This window comes from Psilocybe cubensis, chromosome 6 (assembly GCF_017499595.1).
Source record: "Psilocybe cubensis strain MGC-MH-2018 chromosome 6, whole genome shotgun sequence".
In the NCBI taxonomy this organism is placed as follows: Eukaryota; Fungi; Basidiomycota; class Agaricomycetes; order Agaricales; family Agrocybaceae; genus Psilocybe; species Psilocybe cubensis.
The window spans coordinates 650,911-675,603 of NC_063004.1; the positions used below are offsets into that span (position 1 = coordinate 650,911).

Sequence of the window (24,693 nt, forward strand, 5' to 3'; positions counted from 1 at the left end):
CCAATGGATCCAGATACTGGTTGGTGAGGTTTGAAATATCAATCAAAGTTGGGAACGGTAGGCGTTCGTTTCAAACAGTGAGGTGCTGTGAATTCACGAGTAACCAATGTATACGCATTTACAAGGCGGTTATATCATGCGGATTCATGGTCCCCGGACTTGGATAAGTCTGCAATCGACGCCGTGATGATCATGGGACCACATACAAGCCATGGCCACATACCAGCTACTCTGTTCCGTACAGGATACATTTTGATGACTCCTCAGTAAATTTTGAAAAGGGCGAAGCGTTGGCAAGGCGTGTTATAATTAACGCCACGAAAGTGTACGTGTTTTTCTAGTATGATACAATATGATATGGATCTTTGATAAGATCCGGAAAGGTGGACCGCAATAACCGATATCACCACCGATACCGATGAGTGGAAGTCGCGATTGAAAGCTCCTAGTTGTACATACAGATGTACATGTACATGTACTCTAGTACTGGTGCTCATGATCATCGGTTAATACGGTCAAAAATCTTTCGACGCACAACGTACTATATATAATATAGTAATAAATTGTCCAAGCAGTATGAATATTAAATTGGCGCGCTATCTCTGATAAGTAAATATGTGAAGAAGGAGGCCGACTAGTGGTGCGTGTACAATGTACAATGCATATAATTATAATAATGTTCTAGATCATCTCATGGCGAACTTGATCATGATCATGACTTCCTTTGTTCATCAACCCTTTCCACCCTGGTCCGTATAGGTAAATCTTGAATGTCCTTTGAACAGTGAGTGTAGTTCCAAACTCTAGAAAAAACGTGCCGTTTGAGGGTCCCTCTGATAGGTGGGTCCATCGGGTTAAACACCCGGCTACGTATACCGAATTCGAGCATGCTAACTGGTGAAGGTATAAAATATGATCTACTTTGGCGTAAATACTCAGACTATCAGGCAGTATTCCTCGCACGCTTACTATGGTCACTGTCAGAGTTGTTAAGAGCACCAACGGCGCTACCAGGACTACTTCTTCTACAAGTGGGTCTTCCGCTTTCCCTCTCAGGGGAGCTCAGGAAACGGTATCGTAATATTCAACCTCTTCTATGTACATTTGTCTCATAGCTTTTCCCTGTTAATATGTTACAGGCGCCCAGGTTGACTCGTTCTCGAGCGAAGCAGATTACTCAAGCGCAACCTCCATCGACCCAAAATCAGGCCATCTCGCGATTGAATTCGGATGCCGCCGTACTCACTGGATCCCGTCCTACGCATGCGCAAGAGGCACAAGGACCTATTGTTCATGGAGGCTTTCGGTTGCCCACTGTTGGCAACCGGCTGGTCCCATTGACTGGGGACCCGTATTATCCTCCCTCCTGGCCCTGGACCACTCCTGCACAAGCGGGTCCGAGATTCGTAAGTAATATTCGAGCTGTTATTACGCTGATAAGAACTCCACTTATATATTGTCCTTCCCAGACAATCCACCTCAAAAAGGGATATATCTACCCTTTTGCACCTTTAGGACGAAGTCTACAACCTCTCAAGATTTTCGTCGACGAAGATATGAAGAGCAGGCTCCCTGTAGCGGACATCTCTTTCTTTAGTAATCGCGACGGAATGGCGCAAACGACGGTTGTTGATTACAACCACAAGACGTACCTTATTATGGGGTACTGGGACAACAGCTGCCCCGTCAATGCTAACTTAATTCGGATTTGCTCTATCCCCTGGAAAGGACAATTGGTCGTTTTCGGTCTTGGAAGTAGGACACGTATCCTCCAGCGACCCGCCGGTTCTGTTGCAGATGTTGAACAAGCCCTACGTTTGTGAGTCTTAATTGTCAAGTGCAAAGAATGTTTCTCACAAGCGACGGCTTAATTTGATGCAGTTTCATTCGCGACTGCGTCGTCGCGATGATGCAGAATAGGAGATGGCCACGTCTTATCTCTTTACGCGTCGATTTGAAGAGCATTGTTATGTAGTGTTGTTATTGCACTAGTTTTTGCTGAATGATGATAAATCGGGTTCATGATCAATGATCATTGCAGTGTTCGAGTCGACTCTGAGGAAATTATAATTAGCAAGGACAACATTTGCTGGCTCTAGATCTTCTGTGTAAATTGTTGCGGGCGCTTCTGCGAATCTGCATTCATTGCCTGCTGGCCATGGACTAGGCATTAAATGCTTCGCGATCGGCCCTTCCAAATTCGGATGCGATGGATTTGGGATTCGAATTCTCAATGATAGTGTCTGGTAGTACTACAATACATGTAATTAAGCAGTAGTTAATTATAAGTGAGATTCAGACTAAGTTTATAACATTGTAAATGACTCAAATTAAACTCCCAAAACCAACTTAAATATAATTATAAAATGCCCAGTTGATGATCATGATAGATCTAGCGTGAAGTACTAATTATAAAACGCGACCTGTTTTAATTTGGAACTTGTTGCCATGTTTGGAAATCAGGTTCAAAGTCTGCGCGTGACACTCATGATCATTAATATAATGCTGGCGGATTGCTGCTCGTCGCCGTCCATCCATCGACGACCAAGCAATCGCGAGCGCAAATGTAAATGCCCACCTCGCCGACCACCCCTCCTTCACGACAACCAACACCACCCCCCATCAGACGGTCAGCAGCGTCATGGTCATGAGCTGCTGGTCATGTTGTCTGCTGTCTTTGCTGCAGCCTCCCTCAACAGCAATGTAGATCGTTTGATCGTAGTCGTCGTCGTCACCGCCTCCAGATCCGAATCCCTTACCCTTGACCAGCAGCAGAAAATGCTGCTGGTGTCCTCATGACTGCGCGGGCGCTGGATCCAATTTCCGGATCACTTTCGTGGCGATCGACCCAAGGCTGCTGGTCTCGTCTCTCGCCGCCGCTGCTACCTCTCGACGATCATCAACAGCTGATCTTTCCGCCTCCCCGCCGCCCCCTCCGGCTCCTAATTATAATTCCCATCGAGCGCAGTAGCTTGGACGCTGCTGGTCGGCCTTTCCTCCACCTCCTCACTCCTCATGCCCTGGGGCCGCCGCCGCCGATCATTTTGATCATGAACCAGCGTGGATCTCCATCCCACTGGCCATTCCCCAGACGGCCAGCAACCCTGTCTCCCTCCCTTGTCTCCGGATCCGTCCGCGACATCCAGGAACACTAGTGTGCTACTGGTCCGCTGATCACTGGCTTCCCCCCTTCTCCTTGCTGCTTGTCTCATTTGCCAGTCCCGGGGGCCGACTCCCGACGGCTCCCGATACGAGGTTGTCCTCGTCGAAGTCTTCTTCACCTTCACCTTCCTCGATCAAGGCGGCATTTCACCTCTGCTTAGATCGCACCTTTAAATTTGGCATGCGCAGAAACAGATGATCATGATTCGGTCACGGACAAGAAGAACCCGGACTAGAGCAGAGAGGAAGAAGCGAGGCGCGCGGCGAGTGAAGACCTCATTCGATGGGTTGATCATGATCATGAGAAGTCCGGCGAGAGTTTGGTTTGCGGGAGCCAGCAAGGTGTTTGATCGTTACCGATATCATGATGCTCTATGGCGAAGGAGGTATGTATATGTCGTTGCGCCTCTATATCTCTTTCCACTACTAGTTCTGAGCTTACAGTGTATATTGCCAAAAAAGATAAATCAGAAGCTACTTCAACACTTTTGAAAGCCTTGTCGTCACCAACAATAGCGGAACCTCATCCCATTCATGATCACCTCCCACCAACATCCAGATCCCGTGTTTACAAAGTTCGCCTGTTGCGGAACTTTGTGAGGCCTTGATCAGAGCTGCAGCTTCAGATGGGCGGAGGACCTTGAAGGCCTGGTTTACGGATGAGCTGGTAAAAGAGGTTCGTGACGCACAGGGTGGCAAGAACTGCGTAGTCGTTGATCATGACGACCAGGACATTTTATAATGTGCACTGTTGTTATTTGGGATGTCACAACGGTTAAATTTACCTGAAGTAACATGTCTGTGTAATGCAACAGGTGTCTACGTTTTGAAGCTCCCGGTCAATTTATTTTCACGTTACTGCACATGTACCATGGTAATTTATGTTGTTCAAAATGCTATAGATCTAGAGATGCTTGGGAAGAAAACGTGCGTTAAATAATATAACATTAATATTATAATTGTGATTTATACTAGACTTCTGACCGGTTGATGAATGGAGAAGTTGTTGGTGTACTCGTAATTTGGACGACCAAGTTGTTCCCACACCATGTATAATTGCTTACCGTCTTTAGCGCCGAAACAGACAGTCAACATACACAACCGGTACACGGTATACTCTGTTTGGGTGAAAAATACCCCTCGAGAATCTAGATCTAGTCCTTCCGGATCCCTCATCGATATCGAAGTTCATGCCGGCGTCGCGGTCGTCATCAGCATCACTCTTTGGATTCTAGATTTAATTTTACAATGTTTTGTACATGCTTTACACGGCTTATGATATTGGAACATTCAAACTTGTTCGAATAGTACATGTTTTTCATATCTCCGGATCTGGACCAACCATGGAATATACATTACATGTACACATAATCCTGCTGCTATACTGCTATTGGGCATAAAAATTACAGAATACAGATGCATACTGTTGTATCAATGGTCAGTGACTGTATTCATCAGCTTCCATATATACCTGGCCTCCTTATAGCTGATCTTGCGGGAAAGGGAGGCGAGTGCCTTTGAAAACCCATCGCACGTCAAATGTTCACGATATAAGCGAGCAATGGTGGTTCGAGCAAGCGTGTTGTAGCCAAAGGCATCGAAAAATTCTGTCGCAGCTGCACTCACGGCATGAGTGCGGTACGATGGACTAGCATCCGAGTCCGACTGTATATTTTCATAAAGGGTTCCAACTATCCCGTCGATGCTTCTGATATGCGCGTATATGGCTATTTCATGATTGATAAAAAATGGTGGTATGTATGAACAACAAAAGGCTCACGTCTGTTGGTCTGTGCCTCACCTCGAGCCACAGGGGATGGAGAAGACTGCGGGCTTAAAGGAGTGTCTGGGGGGGCTTGACCAATGCTTGAAAATGTGCTAGAAATGCTGTCAACGCCGCTTCGGGATCGATTGAGAGATAAAAGAGCTGATCTCGCTGGTGCCACCGAACGTGTTGAGTCGACGTTAGAATGGGGCAGCCACGGTAATGGCGTATATACAGGAGGAGGCATGTCTTCATCACCGTAAGTGATGGCTTGGGTAGACGAAGATGTTCGTGTAGGTGACGTGCTTTGTGTTTGCCCGTTAAAGCTTCCACTTGAGCTACCGGCTCGACCAAGGCTACCGGTAGAAATCCCTTCCCTCGATAGAGAGTTACTGAGCCTTCGGGTCGGTGTGCTAGGAATGGTGTGAATGGGGGTGAATTGAAACCCTTCCACTTGCGAGCGTAAGAGCATATAGACCAAGGCCTGCTGTAAATTGACGGTATGTTTGACAAGCCTTGGGCCTACGAGTCCGGCAAGAACAGCGTCGTAATCACTAATTATGTGTAAATGAGGATTTCTGATCTCTACATATGCCCTCGAATCATTAGACAACAAACATACCTCTCATTGCTATAGATCATCGCACTTTTGTTTTTCCCCGCCCATACAACGGCAAAATAAGGCCCAGATAATTCTGGGTTCTCAGAAATATACTCTGAGATAGCCTGATGATTCCAGATATCCCTAGCCATCCTATCTATTGGGGTGTTGAAACCTAATACATCGAGGATCGAATGGAGCCCAAGCATCTGGATTGCCTTTCTCTCATTAGTGCCGCAATGAATACAGATTGGCCATGCAACCTCATCGAGGTCGTGATATTTTCCAGGCTTGATAAAGATTCTGTATCAACGATCATAAGGGTTAACTTCGAATTCGATGCATTTGGGAGCAAAATAATCATGAACGGCGACGTACGGAGAGGAATACACTCCCGGGTTATCACCTCTGAGGAGGGTGTAATAGACAGGAGAGGCGGAATTATTGGAATGGATATTGGTGCAAGTGGACATTGTTATAGAGCTGTGAATTGTTGATCGTGGAGATTGACCGCAAACTAGAGGAGTTTGAATCGATTGTAGGCTTATATATATCACAAAGGGACTACAAAAACACCCGAGCTGAACTGGAACGGACCACTTGCCATTGTTCCATGGTCATGATCATGATCAGTACCAGGCTTAGGGCGCTTTAATCAATGTGACTCCGCAAGGACCCCGAACTGGTTCGTCAACTACCAGAGTTGACCTAGCGCTAGTACTAGTGAGTTCAAACAGTACATGAGCACGGTAAAGTTATATTGACTCGAAAGGGCGGAGAAGGAATTGTACATTGTGCATGTACTAATTTGATTATGTATGGCAGAGTCTATGGAAGATTCAACTCGTTGTAAACTTGCGGCAATTGATCATGAAATAGTTTGTCACAATTCAGGAACTACATATGTACACGCACACCTCAAATTCAAGGATTGAAGAGACGGCGCAATGTCCCCCAATTAGTGAAATGCCTTGCCAACGACGACGGTGGTTCCACAGGTCCAAACTGGCGATAGGCATTGACCTCCCAATCGCCTTCGGTGATCGGGCTGAAGCTTCCTACAAATTGCCGACCTGGATTATCTTCAATGAAGCTACAGTTAAAGTTAAATTATCAGGAGGTGATATTAAAAGTGGTCGATAACAAAAATTCGAACCTGATTCTGCCTCTAATATATCGTGTCGACTCTTCTTGTACAATGTTCTTTTCTTCGTCAGTTACTGGAGGCGGACAGTTCTGAGTTCATGCCATTTGTGAGTGAGTATGTTAATACGTCTATAAGGCCTGGCGTACTATACAATTGATCCCGTTGATGCACTGTTGCATCGTCCCATACGAAATAAAATGGCGATGAATGCGGCGTTGATACTTGCTTTGTTTGTAGGGTGAATTCATCAACACGTTCTAAAGGTTCATTAAAATAAATAAAAGCACGAAAACGACAAAAAGCATGGCTTACCATGTTATCGATATGACGGACGATCTCGTCGGCAGAGAAGTCGACCCCAGGAAGACGAGCCCAAACTCTATCATATGAGCTATTCTCTACCGGCGTAAAATCCATCACCCGCCCAAAGAGTACCCGAGCTCTTCGAATCCGTTTTCCCGGATAGTGAAGGTTAACATAGTAGAAGGGGTCGACTCCTAAATACTCGTAGATGAAGAGGCGAACCAAGCCCGGAGGAAAATAACGTATCCACTGATTATAAACCTATAAAAATGACATATGAGCTTAAAAGCGATATCAATTAACATAAAAATTGCGACGTACAAATGCGACGTCGATCCGCTCTCGTTGTAAGCTTGGTATATACACCTCAAATCCGCGTTTTCCATACTTTTGGTTTCGTACTTCATAAGAAGGAGAGCGGCGTGACAGGTCAATGGTATTAGCCTGCCGCATGCACGCCATCAAGCACCTGATGTTGGCCCAAACATTGGTTCCTGAATGGCGTCTCCGTGTCAGAATTTCTTCAATCAACGAGAAATAGTAGATTGTTATACCGTCGTACAAACAGCACGCGGCATCAATGTCAAAGCCGCATAATATTTCTGAAATACCATGGTATAATCTAAGGATAATTTGAATAGGCCTGACGCCTTTGGCTACGCGTGTCATCATTAGATTATAATTAGGAGGCTTAGAAATTTAATAAGACCTACCACGAATGGTGATGTTACCAGCCTTGCGAACACAAATCGCTGGTTGCAGGAGAGCCGAAGTAATATCCTGATATACTTCAACCATTCTCGCCTCGGCCTGATGAAGATGATCAGACTCAGAGAGTAGTACAACATAGGCTGAGTATATATAAGCTCACCTCCTCTGCATTAAGACCATAAATGAAAAGATCCACGTCGGAGTCAGGGTAAAAGTTTTCAAAATACATGTTTGCCTGCAAGGGAGTCCAAGGCGAAGCGTCAAACGATGTTGGCTGCATGCAAGCAAGGACGGCCCCGCCGGCGACAGCGATGTTGTCCCAATGCCGCATATTGATAAACGCGCGATTGGTGAAGATGTCGAAGTTCTGCAGGAACGCAGCCATGTCGGGGACAATGGTGGGCGATCCTTTGGCCCTTTTCATATCATCGGGGAGGGCAAAGAGATGTTTGCGGGGAAAGGAGTGTACAAGCCCAGTGGCGGGTTGTATGACGACTGGTACGTCCGGTTCCTGATCACTCGATAGGCGGGGGAAAGCCCGTTTGACCTGGTCTGGGACTTGGTCGAAGACGTTGAGGAGACCCTCGGCGTGATGCAAGACAGAACCATTGCGATGAGACCTGTCGTTGCGAGCAAATACCCGGCGTATCACTTGCTCCTCTGCAATCGCGAGCTCCAGGATTGTGTTGACAGGGTCCGTGAAGGAGTGGGCCTCGGTTGATTGTACAGAGATCAACTTGTCGAGACACCACTGCATCGAGCGGTGGATATGGGCGTATGGCCTCAATTCATCCGGGTCGAACTGCATTGTGGGTAGCACAAGCTGTACTGATGACTTTCGAGCTCCCCGCTCATCATGGTCAGTATATACTCTTTTGGGTTCCTGGATGGGGAAACAAACGGTTGGGTCAACCTACCACGCTTAGCACATGAAGCGGCATGCAGTTTGGCCAAGACCACATTCCTATATGATCAAAGGTTCTTTCATTGACGGCCGCGCGAAGTTTGTAATCTTTGCTCAAGGATTTGTCGAAGTGGTTCTAAGTAATTGTTGAACTGACTTTGAGTAATTGTTGAAACGGGTTTAACTTATTGTTCTTTGTCTGAATGGGTAAAAAGAAGACTCACGCGCTTTTTTTAATTTGCCTCGTGCTGATATGTACATGTACACCAAGTACGATTGCAGGAACACTTTTGATCATGACCCTAGATATATCGTATGCACTAATAAGTACGGTCATGATTCAAAGATTCGCACATGTACATGGATCAATGAACATATCCACACATATATATATAGCAAGTACTAGATCTAGACGTATAATTTATAATTATCGGGCAGCTAGATATGTCTAGATCTAGTAGGAAGTTTAATTTGTAGGAAAATTAGTGCCGAATCGGCGCGAGCACTTATTCATGAGCTGAAAATAAATCGGATGCCAATTTCTCCAACTGCTGCCTCCCTCGACGAAGTTGTCCGCTGCCCCGCGTTCCGTCGCGCCATTTATTGGAAGACTGTGGTTGACGTTGGATGTTTGTGAGGCCTTTGATGGCAGATGAATTTCGATTGTCAAATATGTCAAATATAACTTCAGAATTTTCTGTCCAACGGCCGTAATCTTGACCGGAAAGTTGATATATGCTGTGCAAAGGGAGCCATGATTTTCTTGCAATAGTATTTCCTTGTCCTAGATGCAGTTATTAATGAGTGACTGCTGAAATGGGATACGAGAAGCTAGTAGGTCAAGAGGTACGTACCAGTGTAACATTCATATAAGCCACTGAGGACCTCTTCTTCAAATTCAGTCAATTTGTTGTCAATATAGACATCCCCGTTGCAGTCATTGGCAGTAAAGTACTTGCCAGATTGTGGAACAGGTCCGCTGAAGACAACCTCAAAACTGACAATGGGGGCGGCAATCCTCCAATGATATCCTCCTGCCATCAACGCGGCTCGGCCGGCTGGATTATGCAGTAATACTTGAGCAGATCGTTCTCTATATACTGCATAATCGGTTACATCGAATTTGTAGTGTGGGGGTCGTGTCGGGTGCCTTTGTTTAATAGGCTTGGGACCAAGGGGTTGATACCAAAGAGCATCAGACGAGAGCTGGAGAGTATGAAAAGGTATGCCGTGTTGTAACAGAAAATGAGCAATTTCAGTTTCAGACCACCGAGCATCCAACCGACAAATTGTTGCAGCAGCTGAAGCTGAAGCGACTGCGAGGTTCCATTTCATGGTTCGGTCAGACCCAAAATGGAACATGTAGATCTTTTGACCGTTAGACGTTGTAAGGTTTCTTACACACTGTGATCGCTTGTTGAATCGGAGGTATTCTCGATGATTTCGACCAAGGTCACATTTGTCGTTCAATGTCAGGGGCATGTTCTGACACAAACGAGTCAAGAATTCGAAGGCTGCGATGACTCGAGGTCTTTTAAACACTTTTTGTGGGCAAGAGCTCCAACAAATACCAATGTATTTGAGAAAATTTTTTTGATCTGCCTCTGCAGAGATAGGTTTATTTGAACTGACCAGGACAGGTGGAAGGGGTGACGTATAGCCAAAGTAAAGACGTAAGATATCGAGAATTTCACTTTCTGCGGTGTCGACTATGGTTTCCCCCTCTTCGCCATAATGTGGGAGCCAGTCAGAGACATTGTTGTCATCGTATCCAGGGATAATCAGTGAGATTTTTGGAGCATCATGAACGTCGTGGAAAAGAGTACATGAGCGTTCAGACAACTCTGCGGCAGTCACTTCTAAGTTCAAAGAATTTTCTCTATTCTCAATATTGTCCTCATTGTAATCATCTCCGGGTCCAAAAAATTGCGAGCAGTCGTATTCATTGGCGAAAGAGTCATAGCGCACTTGATGAACACTGAACATAGCTAATACATCACCACGCTCTTGAGGAGATACTGGAACGCGGACATATATCCCCGAATTACCTGCCTCTTTCCATACAAAGACTTTGGCACTATGCGGGGGATTTTTGGTCCTCTCTTCACGAGAACGGCGTTTGATCATTGTCTCTGTCTCCATTTGCTGTTGATTTCGTTTTTCTCGAGATTCGAAGAATTCTTGCCAAGCATAGGCAAATAACTCATCGTTTGCTTTGCTCCGTTCTCGAATTGTTGATGGCTGTGGTGCGATTGTTGTGGTGGACAGTTGGAGCTGGTGAGAGAGAGGTGCCATATACTGCTTTGATGGGTCTTTGGCATATACCCCGTCCCAAATATACCAGACAGGAATGCCCCATTGGCAAAACCATTCAACAGAAGGCTGCAGGCAGTCGACTTTTCCAAGAGATTGTAAGTCAATGAATACTCCCACCCGGCTTCCTCTGGTATAGTCACAAATTTCACTACAAAGAAAAGACTCCAGCCAGGCCTCCTTACAGTGTTTCTCCAACAGATATTCAACCCAAGTTGAGGATGAGAGGCCCGGGTACTCTTGCAACTCTTTTCCTCTCGTTTCAGCCACGGTAATCAAATATGATAACAGGCCCATCCATAAAGCAAACCAGTCCCTGGAGCGTTCAAGTGCATGAATTGCGTTAGCTCGCGACGTGTGCCTTTTGCTGTAACCGAATGCCCAAGGTCCGACAGGCTTTAGGACGTTGCATTTTGTCAAGGTCGACAAATAATGTGACATACGCGATAGATCCTGTTCAAGTGAAGACCATTGCCTAATTTTCTCTATACGCATAGAGTATTGAGGTGGGTCGACGTCTGTATGTTCATAAAGGTCGTACGATCGAGGAATGTTTGAAAGAATTCGAAATATGTAGCCACTGAACTGCGGTTGTCGAGGTATGAACGAGACCCAGCCCCAATGTGGGTTCCACCAAAACGGATGTCGATAATTGTCAGCGTTGATTTTGGAAAAATCATATCTTATATCTGTTGATTGTGAGTTGTTTCCATGGGCCGAGAGCAACAAAGTTGGCGAGGGCAGTAGAATGTTTTTGGTATTGTCCACGACTTCAGGGATTGTGACAGATCTTTTACAATTCGGCGAGTACACAACCTTCCCGTTCAGAATCAGCACCCTACCGTTGGAACGATCAACAAACCTGGATTTATTGGCGCATTAGCATATTGGACACATCGCGGAGGGAAGAAGATTGGCGAACTTGGGACTTACTGGGCACGAGTGCTCATTTCAGAATCCTGAAGTCGAAATTCAATGAGCCTGCGGGAGCCTATGCAAAGGCCAATAATGCGTTACTATCTTCTGATAATTCGGGGTGGCGATTAGTGATCTGGACGAATCCAAAATCACGAATATACGCGACGCGACGCGATCGAGCAGCGTACCCGGATGGGAATCCACTGTACGTAGCTATAGCTAAGATACCGATCGCACATGAACATGTACATGTACCTGTACATACTGATCATTAATATTAATGCGGCATTCAAAAAATTCAATACTTTTTGTTAGACTGAAAATTACGTAATATATTCCGTTCCGCGTTTCACCGCGATTCTGTACATCGAAAAGTACTAGTACTACATGGAACAGTATAGGCCATGGCCAGACAGATGGCCATCGCTCTTATCTTCCTCTATGGATCCATGCATGGCCAGTACTACTAGTCATGTTTTACTCACATCTGGGCTCGGCCCGATGGGAACGCTCCTCAGGTGGCTATCATGATTGCTTGCGTCGACCATGGCCATGGCCATGTACAAAATTTTAATTGCGCATGCGAATTCCACTGCCAATGCAACCTCAATGGCACCTACTCATGTGCCGATCAGCTTCGATACACGTACGCGTACGGACATGGCCTCTACTAGATCTACTAGATGGATCCGGAGGTAATTAAGCAATTTTTGATTCCCTGAATAAAATCGGCAATAATTATATACATAAAAGCTCCACAAGGGTACAAGCAGGTACATGTACAGATCTATTATATATATCCAACTCCGGTTTCCCTTATATTAGGTGATCATGATCCCTTTCATGAGGGATCACCAATTCAAATGCGCATGCGCATGCCCAGGCGTGACGAATTCGAAAGGCCGCGCTTCGACCTCATGATCATAATATATAATCACCAGCCGGAATATTAGTTCAAATGCAATCGCAAATGACAACAGTGAAAGACTAACGACCCTCCCCTAGGCATCTTTCTCTGATTACCACCATGTCAAACGGAAACCAAGAAGTAAATTATACACGGGAAGCTGGAGACGTTCATCTCTGCGATCTACCAAATGCAGACCGTCCATCCTTTGCACCGTTGCTCGGATTTGAGGCTGACCTCGAGATGGATGTAAGAGCCATGATCTTATACTTCCTTTGAACTTTTGACATTCATATTGCGCCATATACCACAGATTTATAAGATGTCCATCATGGAGATGAAGCGCACCCGCACCCCTAGGAGCTCTAGGAACTCTACGTATGCTTATATATACTACCGTTTCGTTCTTACACGGGTTCACTGATGCTCGTTTTCAGTACTACACATGTCGCTCGAACCTCTTCGGAGCTGACTATGACAGTGGAACCGTATACATCTCCGGAACATGCTGGGGACGCCATTCTTTGGTACGTAGATCTAGGCATAGATTTTATTTGAGCCATGAACTAATTGTACTTCTAGATTCATCAATACATTGTCCGATCCAACAGAACGTCCAAACAGATTGCAACTCTTTGGACAATTCTATCCTGACATGGGTACCAAGCGTGCAAGCTTGATGCGGCTTTTTTATCTTTATTGCCCTCAAGCTACCGTTGGCGAAATTGTACAAGTCCTTGACAAACTCACGGGCGATATCTCGGATTATCAAATGTTAACGACCGATGGGTTCTCCGTACTCAGACCCTTCGCTGACTACGCGGATGAGGACTCAATGGCAAACGCTTGTCACTATATCTTGACTGGGGAAACGAGGACGATAGGTTCGGGAGCTATGAACCTGTAAGTTCAAGGAATCATTTTTGTTTTACTATGTTAAGCTGACCTTTTGTAGACTACATCATAGTAATCATGACGCCACAATTGCAAGATGCGCTGCTCAGCGTGCAGCTCGACTTCGAGTGCCAGAAGCTCCTGCACCTATTGCGCAAGCTTCTCTGGCGTCATCCCTTCCACTTGTGTCTTTACCAGTGTCTGTGTCTGATGCTCAGCCGTCGTCGTCACCACCCATCCCTCAGCATGCATTGTCTCCGCCACCACCGGAGTCATTACGCATTCGTGCGGATCAAGCTCCTCATCAACCACCATTGGCGCGGCCAGAATTGGTGGAACGTGTATCTTTGTCGTCACCCCCGCCGCCGCCTCAGCTGGAGCCCATATCTTCAATTCAACCTCCGCATCAGCCGTCCTTAGCGCAGACGGTAACAGCAGCACCCCAGAATATTCCCCATGTATCTTCACCACCACCGCCTCAGCCAGTGCCCATGTCTGCAGTCCAACTGCCATCATCAGCACAAACAGTATTGACAGCACCTCAGCCCACCCCTCATATAGTGTCGCCGCCACCGCTGCCGGCGGCTCAGCCTGCGCCCATATCTGCAGTTCAACCATCAGAATCATTGGCGCAGACAGTTTCAGCGGTGCCCCAGTCCACCCCTCATGTATCATCGCCACCGCCTCAGCCAGTGCCCATATCTGCGAGTCAACCTCCGCATCAACCATCCTTAGTGCAGACGGTATCAGAGGCACATCAGCACACCCCTCATATAGTGTCGCCACTTCCGCCGTCTCAACCAGTGACCATGTCTGCAGTTCAGCCATCAGAGTCATTGGCACAGACAGTATCAGTGGCGCCGCAGTCCACCCCTCATGAAACATTACCGCCTCAGCCGGTGCCCATATCTGTAGTCCAACCTCCGCATCAACCACCCTTAGTACAGACGGCATCACAGGCACTTCAGCCCACTCCTCATGTATTGTTGTCGTCGTCGCCACCGCCTCAGCCGGTACCCGTGCCTATGGTTCAACAGTTACATCAACCCTCTTTGGCGCCGACGGTATTGGCAACACCTCTGCCCATATCTCATGTATCGGCACCGCCGTTGTCGCATCAACCGTTGTCTATACCTATGGTTCAACCCCTACCGGTACCTCAGTCACTCTCTGCTCCGCCAGCTGTCGCGACCGTTCCTCCACAACAGCCTCAGCATGTTCTTCCACCTCAACAACCTCAGAGTATGCCGCAAGCTCCTTTGCCAATGTCTACTTCCACAATCAATTCTACCACTACTTCGGCAACCCAGCCAACCCAACACTCGTGGTCATCCTCCATCTCGACATCAACCTCCCACCAATTACTATTGGATCAAGACAACGCTCTCTTTGGCGTTTCTATGGTCGAGCTGCACAGAAATTCTGGGACGTTTTCATATGAGGGCCAGATGCATACGTTCCGCTGGTTTCTTTCAACAGGACCTGCACGACTTGTGACTCCTATCTATTCGCAGCAAATGGACCCGCAACCTGCAGTTGGGGACATTTTCTTCCATAAGACCGCCCCAGAGCAGACTTTTTTCAACTGTCAAGTCTGGTACAAGAAATCCGAAACCCAATGGCAGGATATCACACGTAGATATGCAGTTTATAGGGACGTTGAACCCATCACCCATCCTCTATGTCAGGCAAGAGTTCTTAGTGCCAAGAGGTCAGATGGTTCTCCTAACTGGATCTTGAGAGAGACGTGGTTGAACTACAGAAGGACGAGAGCATAATATAACAGGGCAGGGCATAGTTCTCGAGTACAATTAGATATTGAATGTGTATATCGATATCATGATGACGTGTAAGATTTCTTATGATCAATGACGTTTTTTGATGTTTGGCGACCGTGATATGGTGATCTGTAAAAGACCCAACATTCATTGATCATCACTCTAGATCCATGTCTAGTTCACGCTTGACCCATACTCCTGCACTAGTATATTCCAGTAATGGATCGCCCTGTTGCAAGCAATCCTCGCAGACAACCAAGAGGAAGAACAGTGTTGTGCAAGTGCAAGACATATTGTACCGTTTTAAATCCCGCAACGGGCCTCTATGAAGGTGAAGGAAATCGAATTTCCCGATCGCAGAGGGACCGGCATACCAGGAGCGACAGAAGCCATCCCGAATCAACATCCTCTGCGAATTTGCTTCCCATGCTTAATGACTCTTCACAACATCTGGACGTCAGCAGCTTGATTATGAGGTCTTCGCTGGAGCTCGAAAACCTGCTGTCTTCTCCAGTCATACGCATTGATCAATTATTGCGATTTAAACACGACCCTAGGACAAATGGTGCCTTTGTTTTCCCATCTGACAACGACTTGATGCTGGTCAATCAAGGTCTTTACGCTTTGGCTGATGAACATGTCAACCGGGCATATCTTCACGCTGAACGCGAACTTGTTCGCCTTATTTCCTCCGCAATGGTGCTAGATAGTGACAATCTGGACGTCGCTGAACACCTTCACCGGCTTTGGGTCGAATTGAGAAACCTTACGCTCCTCAAAGAAGCAGAATGGACCAGCCAAAGAAGTGAAGGGACAGGACGCCCTGTCATAAATACAAGTAATGTGCATGTACCATATCGTTGATCAATTTGACCTTAATCTGTGTCTCCTCTGTAGATGCATATTTTCAGCCATTTCCAATTAGAGGAAAAGAAAAAAAGGCGGCAAGCATCCTAACTCTGGTGATGCAGAACATCTATTTTTCGCCACGTCGCGCATTACGAAGCTTACTGGGCGGAATCCAAAGTATATTAGAGTCTTCAAGAGTCTCTACATCTTCATCTTCAATACATGAATCAATGCCAAAAGATCCTCGCCCGTTGTCGGGACATTTCCGCTTGAACCCCATCACACGAACGTATGTGGCATGTCCTTCGTGCCACAGCCTTTACCCTTATCGCAAGGGAGACAGTCCGCTCAAAGATGTTGATCCTTTTATACTTGATTGTACCAACAAGCGCACCCCTACCAGCACTGCTTGCAGTACTCCTCTGTGGACACTGACAACGCAGCCGAATGGGACCACCAAAGCATGGCCTAGAAGAAAATACATCCATCAAGATTTGAAATCCTGGGTTGGGCGCCTGCTATCACGAAAGGATATAGAAGAGCACCTCGATCGCCCTCTGCATGACGATTTTGCAGGCTCGTTCCCTGTCGATGATATTTGGCGTTCTTCGGTGTTTCGGAACCTCAAGGACTCACAAGGAAACCCTTTTATCCCTGGGCCGGAAAACGAAGGTCGGCTTATATTCAGTTTATCAGTGGACAGTTTCAACCCATTCCATAATAAAACAGCAAAGCAAAGCGTCTCATCTACGGGAATATGGTTAGTTGTACTTAATTTACCCCAACATCTCCGATACCTTCAAGAAAACATGTATTTGGCTGGCGTTATTCCCGGACCAAACAAACCTTCAAAGGAAGACTTATACCCATATCTGGACCTAGTGATAGACGAATTAGAGGTGTTTTACTACGAGGGTGTCAGGTTTTTACGGACGTATCAGGAGTTTCTGGGTCGTATTTTCTGGGCGATCCTTGTTCCGTTGGTTTGCGATATGTTGGCTGCGCGTCAAGTTGCTGGCCTGGGAGGCTCAAGTTCGCACTATTTCTGTTCGTTCTGCAGTATTGACGTCGACGATATTGATGTCCTGGATAGGAGGGAATGGCCCCCAAAGGATGACCAGCACATGCGAGCCATTGGCCAGTTATGGAAAGATGCTGAAAGCGAAGCCAGACGTCAGCAAATATTCCAAAGGTATGGACTACGATGGTCTCCACTTTACCGCCTCCCATACTGGAATCCAGTTCTTTACACTGTTATTGATCCCATGCACGTACTCGACCTTAATCTTCTCCAGAACCACTGTCGGTCAATCTTTCAGATAGATGTTGAACAAGATGGGGGGGATGGGATAACTGATGCAGTATTAGCTCCAAGCACCCGGAGAGACGGCACCATCCAACAAAGAGATCGTCCTTCACATCGAAGGTGTTGCCAATTAATCAATCAGGGTGGAGAAGACTTGCTGGAAGAACTAATGTTGTTTTCAAGGCGTATTCTGTTCAAAATCTGCCTTGACAACCATATATTGGGACAAAATCACACACTCGTAATCGGTACACGTTGGATCCTTGCAAATAATATAGTCGCCTGGGTAGGTGTTTTGTTATACCGCCTTTTCTTGGCCTTTGCAAAAAATCTGTTTACCAACATTATAATTACAGAGAGCCATGATACCTGACAATGAAGATGTGGAAGTGATTGAAGACCCATCGGTAAACAGCGATGAATCAGAAGTCGATGAGCCTGAAAGCAACCCAGCAGGGCACGAGCTTGATCATGAGCAAGTTGATCGACATCCAGAGCTCCCTCCCAACGAGAATTTGAATATGACACTTGTCACACGAGTAATCCGACATATAGTGGATACCGACAATCCAGCTGTCTCTCATCGGAGAGCCTACGAGCAAGGTTCTGCTGCTATCTTTGCCTACGTGTGTAGCATTTTGGAGATAGAACATGATGTCGATGAAAGGAGGCGGAGTGCAAAGAACGCATTGTTTAATTTGATTATAGAAGAGGTCAGCATAAATATTCTGAAAAACAGTAATATATCCGGTACTGATAACATTGCCTTCAAGATCGATGATGATACCGAGAAATTTTTATATCTGGAAAATCTCACAAATGATTCTGGAGTATTACGTCGTCGGCCAGTTTTGGGTAAGGACGTAATGGAATGTGTCTGGAAAGACATGAAATCTACCCAACTTCCTACATGGATTACTCCTGCGCCATCAAATTGGGGTACAACTCAGAGAGGAAAGTTGAGTGCCGACAACTGGAGGGTCATTTGTACAATTCATCTTCCTTTTACTCTTATAACGCTCTGGGGATCAGGCTCCAACCGCAAACAAGCAATGCTCAGGCACTTTATGGATCTAGTCAGTGCAATACGTATAGCAAACATGCGTGTCACCACAGCTAGTCAGATAGCGCGGTATGACACCTTCATGGATCGTTATATATCAAATCTCCGAGTACTTTACCCCGACCAGCAGTTGAAGCCCACCCACCATGCCGCTCTTCATATTGCTGATATGCTTAGGCTATTTGGACCAAACCATTCCCATAGTGGCCCTCACTATGAACGTTATATCAATTTCTTTCATAGAATCAATACAAATTCAAAAATAGGTATGGTTCTCCTGAATATCCTTGCTGTACAGAACGTAACATTAAAGATATACTTCACGATAATCATCAGGTCAGCTCGAGTCCACACTATTTCATGTTGCGACACGAAGCGCGAACCTTCGCGCATTGCTTTCGGATAACGACGATATTCGCGACAGTGTCCTCAGACTTGTACAGGTAATGGATTGCATAGATCTGGAGGACGCTCGAGGTTTCCGCCTTGCTAGTGTATTGGATCCCAACTCCCCATCGTTTGCTCCTCGGTCCGAGACCTTGCGGCTCAGGCTTGAGAGTGGAGTTCATCAACAAGTTTGCGATTTACTCGATCGAAGCATGGAAATTGATACTATGCCACAGCAAGCCGATTTCATGACAGAAGTTTCGCTGCGCGGAGTTTGCTATGGTACATCAACTGCACCATCTAGTGCCTCTATTCGAAACAGTAGGATTGTATACAAGCATCGAGTCTTGTCAGCGGATGACCTTGACGAAATACGACCAGCAATTATCGAAGACATTTTCCAATATCATTATACAAGAGAAGACGGGCATACCACATACGAAGTATTTCTGAGGTTGAAATCACTCGCACCTTTCGACATTCAAACAGATCCATACAGACGTTACGGCGAATTTGCGGGATTCCTTTGTTATCCTAATCGATACCAGATGCTGGTGATCCCTCTTTCGAGAGTTATTTCTCATTGCGCCTCTACAAAAGTAATTGGAGGTGAATATGACGGCCTTCTTCATATGCTACCTGTTGATCGTGTAAGTTGTGACTTATATATATATTACGAGCGGGTGACTGATTATGATTATGTGGATTGACACGCGCAGTTAATGTTGGAGTTTTCAATTCCGTCAGGTAGTGAATTCCAGGATACAGAAGACTCGTTAGATGTCGAAGAGGAAATCGAATATGTATAAGAACCAGAGTAGCCTTATATATCTATATATATTATTACACGAACATAGATCTCGCAAATCTGAATATCATGATCATGATAACACCTTATGACCAGTCGCGGCTTATGTTTATAATATTCTGAACGTGTAAATCTATGGATTATTGGGTATATATACATACATATCAAGTCCTAGTACAATATTGTTAGTGGGCCTCTGACACTGACGGGCCAACCCATGCGCCCAGAATTAAAACTAGTGGCGAGTTGATCACATCGATGATCATGAGCTACGACGATATATCGCTAGGTTTTGGCCTCTATCATCAAACAAAATAAAATACTAAGAAAAAGCTGTGTAAACGCCATGGTACATACTTACTATATTACGTAGTTGTCAGCTGAAAACATGAAACAATATAAATAAGCAACTTTACTAGTCTTTCAACATGTATTCAAGCATTAATCAGGATCAGAATTGCTTGTTTTGGATGCTGATTACATTTTAAAAAAAAACTAAGTAAATGTTGAATATTTTAAACCTTTAACGAGCCGTGATACATATTGAATAATTATTGAAAATATCGAAGTACATTTCAACATTTACTCATGTGATTATTGAAGCCAATGCCCGCAGTGAGTGGCAAATCCAATTCCTTCCCATCCCATACAACCCCACATCATCAAGTTTCCTCCTCCAAACTTCACAGTTTGCTTGATCCTCCTGGGGTCCTGTCTGTTTTCCTTGTCTATCCACACCTAATCTCTGCCATCTGAATCCAATCTGTTGATTTTGGTCTCATCTGACCACCAGACCCTTGCCCAGTCATCCACAGTCCACTCCAAGTGCCTTTCTGCAAACTCCAATCTAGCCCTCCTATGCTTTTTTGATAACAAAGGCTTCTTTTGTTTTGCCACTGAGACTATGCCAGTTGATTTGAGTGCATTCCTAACTGTTTGAGGACTGATATTCTGGCCATTAATAGTAGCCAGAGACTTGGCAGCTTGCACAGCATTCTTGATTTGTCCAGTTTGAATTCCACGCTTGGTATAGGTGATATTGACACCAGTCAGCTTCTTTGGGCGTTCTCCATGGGAAACCACTGCCTCAGGACAGTAGTCTTGGCAAATCTTGGTAATAGAACCAGCACTAGCTCCAGTCTGGGCCTTGATAGAGGCATAGGAGTGACCAGAAGTAAGAAGAGAGACAATAGTAGCAATGGTTGCTTTAGAGAGGGGTTTCATGCTTGATTGGGGGGATAAAGAGGTTGGTTGTAGCTATTATATATTTATTCAACATGTAGTCACATGATTTTATTGATAGTTGTTTGGTATATCAACAAAGTCATGTGATAATACATAGTTTATAGCATTTAAATTACTAGCAAAAAAACTATTCGAATGACTTAGCAAATTGTGTATGCTGCTGTTTGGTCAATTCTTGGACAAATCACATGATCAGTGTGTCATCCTTTAGCTAACACCATATAGTATATCTGTGAATAATCTCATATTTTTAACATTTTTAATTTCAAAGTTATAAATTAATCTTTTCATACGTGACCAACACTCAAACGGTTTTTTTGCCCACTGTAGCTTCTGCCCAAAATTTTCTGAGCCTTTATATACCTTTTCCTATGCTTACATAATCACAATAGCAATTTCTATATAGAAATAGGCTGACTAAACTCTAAACCTCATTATCAATCTGTTTCTATTATTTTGGCTAATTTTGGTAGAGCAAGTAAGTGCCGGGTGGTGGTTTATAAGTGTTTCTATTGTGTTCACTAAGCACCAAGTAGGAGATTACTAATATGTATCATTGTTATTAGTCAATAGAATGTTCAAGAATGTTGCCTTGACAACACATCAAATAGGCTGTGCTGATTATCTATTTTTAGATTTAAGGCTATGCACTGTCTGATTGCTGCTCCCATAGCTGTGCTGGGTGCTGATTATGCTTGTGAATCTTCAATCTTATCTGATTTGAGTGCAGTTATCATGTGATCATACACAATCTTATCTTTACAGATAATGTATCTTTCCCAACAATGTTGACTTAAGGCATTCTATGAGTTTTGCCTATTTTATTATTATTGATTGGTGCAAGGAATATTATATTTTCATTCAAAACATTTTGCATGCTTTACAATGTAATCAATGGACTTTAAGAGTAAGTGTGCTTGCTAGTAAGCCTAGCAAGAATACAGGAACACTGCCCTCGCCAACTAACTTGGAAAGGCACAGTAGTAGTATTATTAAGAGTTTCATTTTCATTTGTAATTGTGTCTTCAACTTTCTCTTCTCAGTAGCTAGCGTAGTATAAATTAAGCCATACATTGTAGTCTAAAGACAAGTAATCTCATATTCAAGAATTGAGAGTATAGATTTATTCTAAACCCACACATTTGAACAGTATGATAAGTTGTTTTGCGGATAAGCTTGTTGTCTAAGTAAAGAAAAACACAAGTGTAGATTTAGTTACTATTTTAGCTTTCTTTTTAAGTTTATCTGAACTTGGATATAAAATACTCTGGTGCTTAAAAGTGCTTGTATTGCAAGTCATTTCTATATGTTCTGAGTTAGCACTCAGGAAGTGACTAGGGCAAGAAGCCACCGGTGTGGGTTTGCAAATTCTTCTCCAAGGAAAGAGCTTACACTCTGTTTCTGTTATAGCCAAGAGGATACCTGTGACCAAAAGGATTGCAGTTTCAATTACTTGTTAGCCAAGAGAGCATCTGTAACCAAGAGAATTGCAGTTTGATTATTAGGACTTTGAGAATCTAGCCCCATACCTATTAAGGGAGAATCTCATTTTTGAATGAGACTGTTTATACTAAGAAACTTGAAGAACAAGTATGCACACACAATTTTGACAAGTGCTCTTACTTGTACTTGTGAATTAGAGGTGAAACAGCCTCTTTACATTTCAATAATGGGTTATAATAAGCCACATTTGGGCTGCTAGTGGGCTTGAGTGTGGATGGGACACATAGTTTGCGGAGAGGTACAGTAGTCAATGACTACATCAACAAAAGTGCTAAAAGAATGGCATGCAATGCGGGTCTTAGACGGTTATAGAAAAATCAAGTCACAATAGAAGGCCATGGCATTGTAGCCGGAAAGCTTTTTGCCACACTCCAATGAGGTAGATAGTTTATTTTTTATTGTTATAACTGGATAAGGCAGTACAATAATTAAACCACCTTCTAGAAAAATATTCATACTTGTGAACAGATTGGAATCCATATAAAAAAAATTGAAAATGTATTATATTAAGTCAGTAATTATTGAAACGGCAAGGATCAAAATCCAATCTTAAGTAAACAATTGATTATATCATCTGTTCTATATTAATTTCTTGCCAATAGTATACAAGATCCTATAATTTTTTACCCGGTATACATTTTTGCTTCAAGTATAACAAGAGCATGGAATTTTGTGGGGACTTTTTATATAGTATTAAAATGCAACTGAGATTAGTAAATTTTATGCAGGAAGGCACATTATATTTGACTGGTATTCAGCTGTGTGTTGCCATGAGTTGATAACTGGCTTCTACACCATGTTGAAACTGAATCGGAGATTGAATATGAATGCTGATCATTGCTTATGAAAACACATAAAAAGTCACAGGACTCAATGTAAATGGTGACCGGTAAATGGTGAACTTGGAATGAAATTGTGAACTACTTTTCTCTTTCCTACCTCCATCATTCCCTTTCCACCTACTTGTTTCCGCCCATCCCTCTGTAATATCAACGAAGATTAAGACCTTGCCCAACTGTACAAAAATGAAGGAATTGATAAGGCATTAGAAGAACGTTGGACTTTGAAGCAAACCTTATAAGTTTCTCCAATCATTGTCTCCGGTACTGCTAAGTTTTCTACTTGTTTTTTTAGGGAAGTCCTTCACTTCTATGTACTTCTTCTTTGCTTACCCAACCTTTTTATATTCAAGGGCATATAAGCAGGTAAACATGCTATAATATGTACATACTTTATCTTGGATTTTAAAGCGCATACATCCACATCTGTCACACAGTGTTATGCTTATGCTGCTGCTAGTGAACCTTATGCTAAACATTTGGTAGGTTTGAAACATATATTATTTCATGCCATTGACTAACTTGTTATACGTTATCATACCCCAATCCTGATTGGAGATGAGATGTTCATTTTGGATCTACACACGACGCCCTCAACCCAAGCAGTCATTCTTTCCATAAGTCATCCACACATCTTATCTTATCAACACTTGTCACATGGGAGCCACGTTATTCCGGATCATGTCACTTCGTTGGATCATCAAGGCTATGCGACGGATCAGTCAACCATCAAACTGCACAGCTTTCTACACTGCCTTGCACAGCCGGACTGTCAACTCTATTTTTATCAATTCAATGGTCTTACTCAGCGTCAGGCTGCGGATTACTCATTCCAACTTATTTTTGGTTTGTCTTACTCATCCTTTTGTGTTTATTTATATCTTTTCTATTGTCTGTTGCGCTTTTATTATCTTTGTCTTACCAATCTTCTATGCTTTCTGACTCATCCTTGCTTCTTTTATCTAATCTGTATTACCATTCACCTTCGTCATACACTTCTTTCTTACTCATCCTATTCATTTCTTGGTCGATATTGACATGTCTTATTGTTCTTGCTTATTGTTACACTTGCGTAGCCTCATTCTTGACACTTTGTACAGTATATGACTCGGTTTTCAGTAGCTCAGATTGGTATTTCGTTCACGTAGCTTTTAGTATAAAAGCTGTAGTAGAATTACACGAAATGACAGGAAAGTTACACCCAGTCCCCACTTTCTTCAAAGCAAGTCAATTTTCATCCAAGTCAAGTCAATTTCAAGTCAATCCACATCGATTCATTTCAATTCCAAG

General features: G+C 44.2%; 5 protein-coding genes across 5 annotated transcripts; 2 read left to right on the top strand and 3 right to left on the bottom strand.

Annotated features, from left to right (window-relative positions):
- Positions 1 to 970: 970 nt before the first annotated feature.
- On the top strand, positions 971 to 1,975 carry JR316_0006737 (uncharacterized protein; the record flags this gene model as incomplete). Its single annotated transcript, XM_047892483.1, has 4 exons — positions 971 to 1,072; positions 1,140 to 1,406; positions 1,470 to 1,819; positions 1,882 to 1,975. The coding sequence occupies 4 exons, from the start codon at positions 971 to 973 to the stop codon at positions 1,973 to 1,975; spliced, it is 813 nt and encodes a 270-aa protein (XP_047747765.1).
- A 647-nt stretch (positions 1,976 to 2,622) lies between these two features.
- Positions 2,623 to 6,001, bottom strand: JR316_0006738 (uncharacterized protein; the record flags this gene model as incomplete). The annotated part of the gene is made up of 8 exons (XM_047892484.1): positions 2,623 to 2,760; positions 2,833 to 2,942; positions 3,011 to 3,291; positions 3,641 to 3,826; positions 4,634 to 4,889; positions 4,943 to 5,481; positions 5,550 to 5,831; positions 5,907 to 6,001. 8 exons carry the CDS (start codon positions 5,999 to 6,001, stop codon positions 2,623 to 2,625), a joined length of 1,887 nt encoding a protein of 628 aa, XP_047747766.1.
- A 451-nt stretch (positions 6,002 to 6,452) lies between these two features.
- On the bottom strand, positions 6,453 to 8,497 carry JR316_0006739 (uncharacterized protein; the record flags this gene model as incomplete). Its single annotated transcript, XM_047892485.1, has 7 exons — positions 6,453 to 6,621; positions 6,685 to 6,764; positions 6,822 to 6,932; positions 6,988 to 7,239; positions 7,300 to 7,634; positions 7,692 to 7,788; positions 7,850 to 8,497. The coding sequence occupies 7 exons, from the start codon at positions 8,495 to 8,497 to the stop codon at positions 6,453 to 6,455; spliced, it is 1,692 nt and encodes a 563-aa protein (XP_047747767.1).
- Positions 8,498 to 9,099: 602 nt separating this feature from the next.
- Positions 9,100 to 12,372, bottom strand: JR316_0006740 (uncharacterized protein; the record flags this gene model as incomplete). The annotated part of the gene is made up of 8 exons (XM_047892486.1): positions 9,100 to 9,377; positions 9,448 to 9,799; positions 10,226 to 11,424; positions 11,704 to 11,768; positions 11,840 to 11,865; positions 12,013 to 12,079; positions 12,130 to 12,140; positions 12,310 to 12,372. 8 exons carry the CDS (start codon positions 12,370 to 12,372, stop codon positions 9,100 to 9,102), a joined length of 2,061 nt encoding a protein of 686 aa, XP_047747768.1.
- Positions 12,373 to 12,851: 479 nt separating this feature from the next.
- Positions 12,852 to 15,403, top strand: JR316_0006741 (uncharacterized protein; the record flags this gene model as incomplete). The annotated part of the gene is made up of 4 exons (XM_047892487.1): positions 12,852 to 12,980; positions 13,045 to 13,109; positions 13,314 to 13,634; positions 13,687 to 15,403. 4 exons carry the CDS (start codon positions 12,852 to 12,854, stop codon positions 15,401 to 15,403), a joined length of 2,232 nt encoding a protein of 743 aa, XP_047747769.1.
- Between the last annotated feature and the right edge of the window lie 9,290 nt (positions 15,404 to 24,693).